General features: G+C 61.2%; 1 protein-coding gene across 2 annotated transcripts in view; it reads left to right on the top strand.

The window, feature by feature from the left end:
• The window catches only part of XRCC1 (X-ray repair cross complementing 1), a 13,553-nt gene continuing 8,447 nt past the window's right edge, over window positions 1–5,106 (top strand). Inside the window, exons 1-9 of one of the 2 annotated variants that reach the window (XM_075071216.1) lie at window positions 1–124; window positions 372–464; window positions 914–1,021; window positions 1,244–1,402; window positions 2,662–2,742; window positions 2,969–3,086; window positions 3,538–3,680; window positions 4,322–4,442; window positions 4,652–4,868. In XM_075071216.1, coding sequence (XP_074927317.1) covers window positions 74–124; window positions 372–464; window positions 914–1,021; window positions 1,244–1,402; window positions 2,662–2,742; window positions 2,969–3,086; window positions 3,538–3,680; window positions 4,322–4,442; window positions 4,652–4,868 — 1,091 coding nt within the window. In that variant the 5' untranslated portion in view covers window positions 1–73. The remainder of the gene's footprint in view (window positions 125–371; window positions 465–913; window positions 1,022–1,243; window positions 1,403–2,661; window positions 2,743–2,968; window positions 3,087–3,537; window positions 3,681–4,321; window positions 4,443–4,651; window positions 4,869–5,106) is intronic. The other variant, XM_032797351.2, reaches the window with a different exon arrangement.

Genomic DNA, 5,106 nt, shown 5'->3' with positions numbered 1-5,106 from the left:
GTCCACTTCCGGGGGCGCCAGAGTTTTGTTTCCGGGGGCAGGCAGCGGTGGCACCCGGCGGCGGAGCGCGGGGATGCCGGAGATCGGGATCCGCCATGTGGTGTCCGCGAGCAGCTCTGACCCGGTGCGGGGCAGACCATTCCCGGGGGGGGCTGGGAGAGACCATTCGGGGCGGGGGCGAGCGGGAGGGGCCATTCCCCATGGGGTGCGGCAGAGCCGAGCGGGGGAGACCATTCCCGGAGGGGGGGGCAGATGGGAGAGACCATTCCCCATGGGGTGCGGGAGAGCCGAGTGGGGGAGACCATTCCCTGCGGGGGGGGGGACGGAAGAGCCCATCCCCGGGGGTGACGCTCTCTCCCCCCCCCCCCCAGGCTCACTGCGCCGAGAACCTGCTCAAGGCCGACACCTACCGGAAGTGGAAGGCGGCGCAGGCAGGCGAGAAGCAGCTGTCGGTCATCCTGCAGGTGAGCCCCCCCCACACCCCGGGGGGCAGGACTCCTGGGTTCTCTCCTGGGGGGGGGCACGGGGGAGCCCGGACTCCTGGGTTCTCTCCCTTGGGGGGGGCACAGGGGAGCCCGGACTCCTGGGTTCTCTCCCGGGGGAGCCCGGACTCCTGGGTTCTCTCCGTGGGAGGGGGGGTAAGGAGGAGCCCGGACTCCTGGGTTCTCTCCGTGGGAGGGGGGGTAAGGAGGAGCCCGGATTCCTGGGTTCTCTCTGTGGGAGGGGGGGTAAGGAGGAGCCTGGATTCCTGGGTTCTCTCCCCAGCTTTGGGAGGGGAGGGGGGTGTAGTGGTTAGAGCAGGAGGGGGACGGGGGAAGCCTGGACTCCTGGGTTCCTGGAGTGGGTTGGAAGTGGACCCTGGGTGGGCGCCACATCTCCAATCCCTGACTCTCCCCACTTCCTCCCATGGCAGTTCGAGAAGGAGGAGCGGATCCACAGCATCGACGTGGGCAACGAGGGCTCGGCCTTCGTGGAGGTGCTGGCCGGCAGCTCCGCCTCGCCCAGCGAGCAGGACTACGAGGTGAGGGGGAGGAAGCTGCGCGTGCCAGGCTTTGGGGAGTTCCCAGGTCTAAGGTTGGGGGCAGAGAGGTGGGCCTGGTTCAGTGAATCCTGTGGGGTGGGGCCCAGCCGAGCAATTCCAGGGGGCTTAACCCCTTAGAACTGAGGCAGCGACAGGATTTGGGGTTGGGGGATGTCAGGGGTTTACGGAGGCTTCTCTAAGCCCAGTTGGTCTCCTCCCAAGGTGCTGCTGGTCACCTCATCCTTTATGTCGCCCTCGGAGAGCAAGGCCGGCACCAACCTCAACCGGGTCCGGATGTTTGGCCCGGACAAGCTGGTGAAAGCAGCAGCCGAGAAGAAATGGGACCGGGTGAAAATTGTCTGCACCCAGCCCTACACCAAGGTGGGAACCCTCTCAACCTGGGACCCTGCTCCGCAGTACAGCCTGGTGTGGGGACCCCTGGCATACTGACTGGGCAGGGTGGAAGGGATTACACGTGGGGGAGTGCAAGCGGGCAGTCCAGAATAGCGGGGAGTGTTTGATCCGCTGTCAGTGCCCCCCTGCTCATGCCGAGCGGGTGTGACGTTCCCCGGGATACGGTCTGGACTGGGGAACAGCTGCGTCCCCTTGGTTCTCTTTGGCGTTGCTTTGCCTGCAGTCCTGGCCGACTCTCACAGCCCACAGCTTGTAAAGTTGCCCTGAGCTGAGTGACAGGAATGTTCTCCTAGCCACTCGTGAGTTACACGCATACGGCACCCGCAAATCCTTAGTCCCGGCCTTGTCCCCCAGAAACGTGCGTCTTGTACTGCTCAACACCCTTCTGGCCAGCACGAGCTCCTAGAAATCCCAGCAAAGGAAAGAGATTGTGCACCCCCGAGGGGAGGTTCCCAATCACTTACGTTCAAACACACTGCTTTGGGCTGAACAGTCAGAGAAGTTTGTTAACATAATAGAAGATAAACACAGAAGCGAATCCCTAATTTACCCAGCTAAGTGAAATTAAAAGCAAAAAGGATTTTTCTCATCAAAAGCTTGTAGTAGATTTCACAGGCTGGATTTCCTTTCAGCCTGGGACCACCCCCACCTACCCCTTTGGGTCAGTGTCCTTCCAGTGAATACACCGAGGTCATGAACAGAGAGGTGAGGTAGAAGCCGCTGTTTTTCATTCCTTCACTCCTCACCTTGTGAGCTTGAACCCTCTCTGGGGTGAAATGTACATTTCTTACGCATGCCTTCCCCCTGCCAGAGAATGGCTGCCTACGCAGCTAATAGTTTCTTAACATCTGGTAGAGTATTGGTCTGACCTTTGTTGTCTCTGAAAAGCTAGTCTGTGGGCGTTCCCCAGAATCATAACGTATTTTAGGAATATCATACAGTAAAAGCCCATAGCTTTACACACAGTGTTGTTACACACATTTTAACAGGACAATGATGTTCAGTGGATTATGAGTTTTCAAATGATACCTCACAAGGCAGACTTTGTACCCAATGTATCGTAACCGTATAAAACTGGTGTGACACCCTGCACCCCATGTTTAGTGGGGGGAGTGAGGTCTAGTGGTTAGACCAGGGAAGAGTGGAGGGGCTTGGAGCCAGGACTCCTGGGTTCTCTCCTCAGCTCTGCCAATGGGTCACTTTCTTTCTGGCTGATCTCCCCATAGACCTTGGCATATGGGCTGTCCTTTGTGAAGTTCCATTCGCCGCCCGAGAACAACGAAACCCAGTCAAAATCTGCCTCCCCGGTGAGTAACAGCTTCGCCGGTGCCCCTTAATCCTGACCCTCAGCCCTTGATAGCTCAGCCACGGACTCTCTCCCCTCCCCCAGTTCTGCCGGTGCCCCTCACTCCTGACGCTCAGCTCCCTGCTAACCCAGCCACGGGCTCCCCCCTCCCCCAAGCTCTGCCGGTGCCCCTCACTCCCGAACTGCAGCCCCTGCTAGCCCAGCCCTGTGCATCTCTCTCTGTACAGAAGGTAACCAAGCTGGGCCACTTTAAGGTGAAGGACGAGGACAGCAGTTCTGCCTCAATGAGGCCTGGGGCCTTGTTCTTCAGCCGAGCTAGCAAACCACTTCTCACACCGCCCAAAGGTACCACGAACCCCGGAGGGTTGCGGCGGCGGGAGGGAGTGTCATCTATTGGGTTAGAATGGGATGGGGGCTGGCTGCCAGGGCTCCTGGGTTCTCTGCCTGGCTCTGGGAAGGGAGTGGGGTCTAGTGGTTAGAGCAGGGGGGCTGGGTGCCAGGGCTCCTGGGTTCTCTGCCCGGCTCTGGGAGGAGAGTGGGGGCTAGTGGTTAGAGCAGAGGGGGCTGGGTGCCAGGGCTCCTGGGTTCTCTGCCTGGCTCTGGGAAGGGAGTGGGGTCTAGTGGTTAGAGCAGGGGGGGCTGGCTGCCAGGGCTCCTGGGTTCTCTGCCTGGTCTGGGAGGGGATTGGGGCTAGTGGTTACCCAGAGATGCCGGTTTCCAGGGGCTGTCCCCTGGCCAGTTAGCTCTGGCTCCACATGCTTTGGCTGCGACGTCTCTTGTCTGCTCTCCCTTGCAGGCCTGCAGACGGAGGAACCGTCCCCCAGCTATGCCGTGGCCACCCTCCAGGCCAGCACACCCGGCGCCTCCTCCCCCTTCCCCTCCGCTGCAGAGAAACCCACTGCCAGGACCTCCCCCAGCCATGCCGCAGCCTCCCCCAAGGTACAGTCCTCGGCTGGGCGCGGCTGCTCCCTTGCAGTGGCGGGGGCTGCCAGAACCCAGGGGCCAGTTCCGGTGGTAAATCCCCATCTGTCTGTTCACCCTGGGAATAAGTCTCCAGCCCTCACCAGGAAGGGGAATGAGCCACTGGGACACATCCCCGAGGGGCGCGGGGGATTCTCCGTCCAGGGCAGTTTCTCAGTTGAGATGAGGGGTTCCTTAGTAAGATCGGCCTTAGGAGAGATGTGGGAGCCGATCTATGGCCCGGGCAGTCAGGAGCAGGCTGATGGGCACAGCTGGCCCTGCTGGCCTGGGAATGTCGTCGTCTATATGAACCCTGGTACCTGGGCCAGATCCCATCGCTGGGGACTGAATTCTGGTACCCACAATCCGCTGCATTGCAGGTTTGTTTGGGTACGGGGTCCTCCTTCACTTTTTGTCTTAAAGCGACCGCACCTCAGCCCCCGGTGAGGGATCCCTGTGTAAACAGGCACCATGCCCCACCCCAGAGGTGGCTGCATCTCAGCATCCAGTGAGGTATCCCTGATAAACAGCCCCCCCAGAGGTGGCTGCGTTCAGGAATTCAGTGCAGATCCTACCAGATATTTACCTTTCGCTTCTGACCCACTTTTCTTCCCCCTCAGGATCCAGCTCCCACCAAGAGGAAGTTTGAGTTCAGTAAGGAGAACTCGTCCCCCCTCTCTGCTCGGAAACCAGACGCCGAGGCCCCCCACCCCACGCAGCCAGCCCCGAAGAAGCCCAAAGGTGAGAGGGGGCTCCTGGGTTCTCTCCCCGGTGCTGTGCATATTACACAGTGTGAGCAATCGAGGTCTGTCACTACCGTGGAGAGGGTTGGGGGGGTACAGTGTAGGGAGGGGAGGGCGGATCTGTCACTCATTCGGCAGGGCATTCCAGTTGGCTCAGGTGTCCCAGTAGGCGGGTATTATTGCTATACCCCCTGTTGTCCTCCCCAGCCCCAGAGCCGCCCCCCAGCAGGCCGCCAGCCCCCAAGAAGCAGCCGAAGGAGCCATCGCTGGAGGGGGCGGGAGAGGATTTTCATCACCTCCTGCAAGGGACGGTCTTCGTGCTGAGCGGCTTCCAGAACCCCTTCCGCTCCGAGCTGCGGGACAAGGCGCTGGAGATGGGCGCCAAGTACCGGCCCGACTGGACCCCTGACAGCACCCACCTTATGTAGGTACCACCGGCTCCCTGCCCCCGCCCAACTGGTACCCCCGGCCAGCCCGACTGGACCCCCGACAGCACCGACCTCGTGTAGGTACTGCCGGCTCCCTGCCCCCGCCCGGCTGGTACCCCCCGGCCAGCCCGACTGGACCCCCGACAGCACCGACCCGGCTCGCCTGCCCTCCGCCCAACTGGTACGAGACCTTGGGGTGGAGATGGGAACGCAGCGTCGACGGCAGAGGGCAAT

This window comes from Chelonoidis abingdonii, chromosome 11, assembly GCF_003597395.2.
Source record: "Chelonoidis abingdonii isolate Lonesome George chromosome 11, CheloAbing_2.0, whole genome shotgun sequence".
Lineage (NCBI taxonomy): Eukaryota > Metazoa > Chordata > Testudines > Testudinidae > Chelonoidis > Chelonoidis abingdonii.
This window is presented reverse-complemented; position numbering and strand designations above follow the sequence as displayed.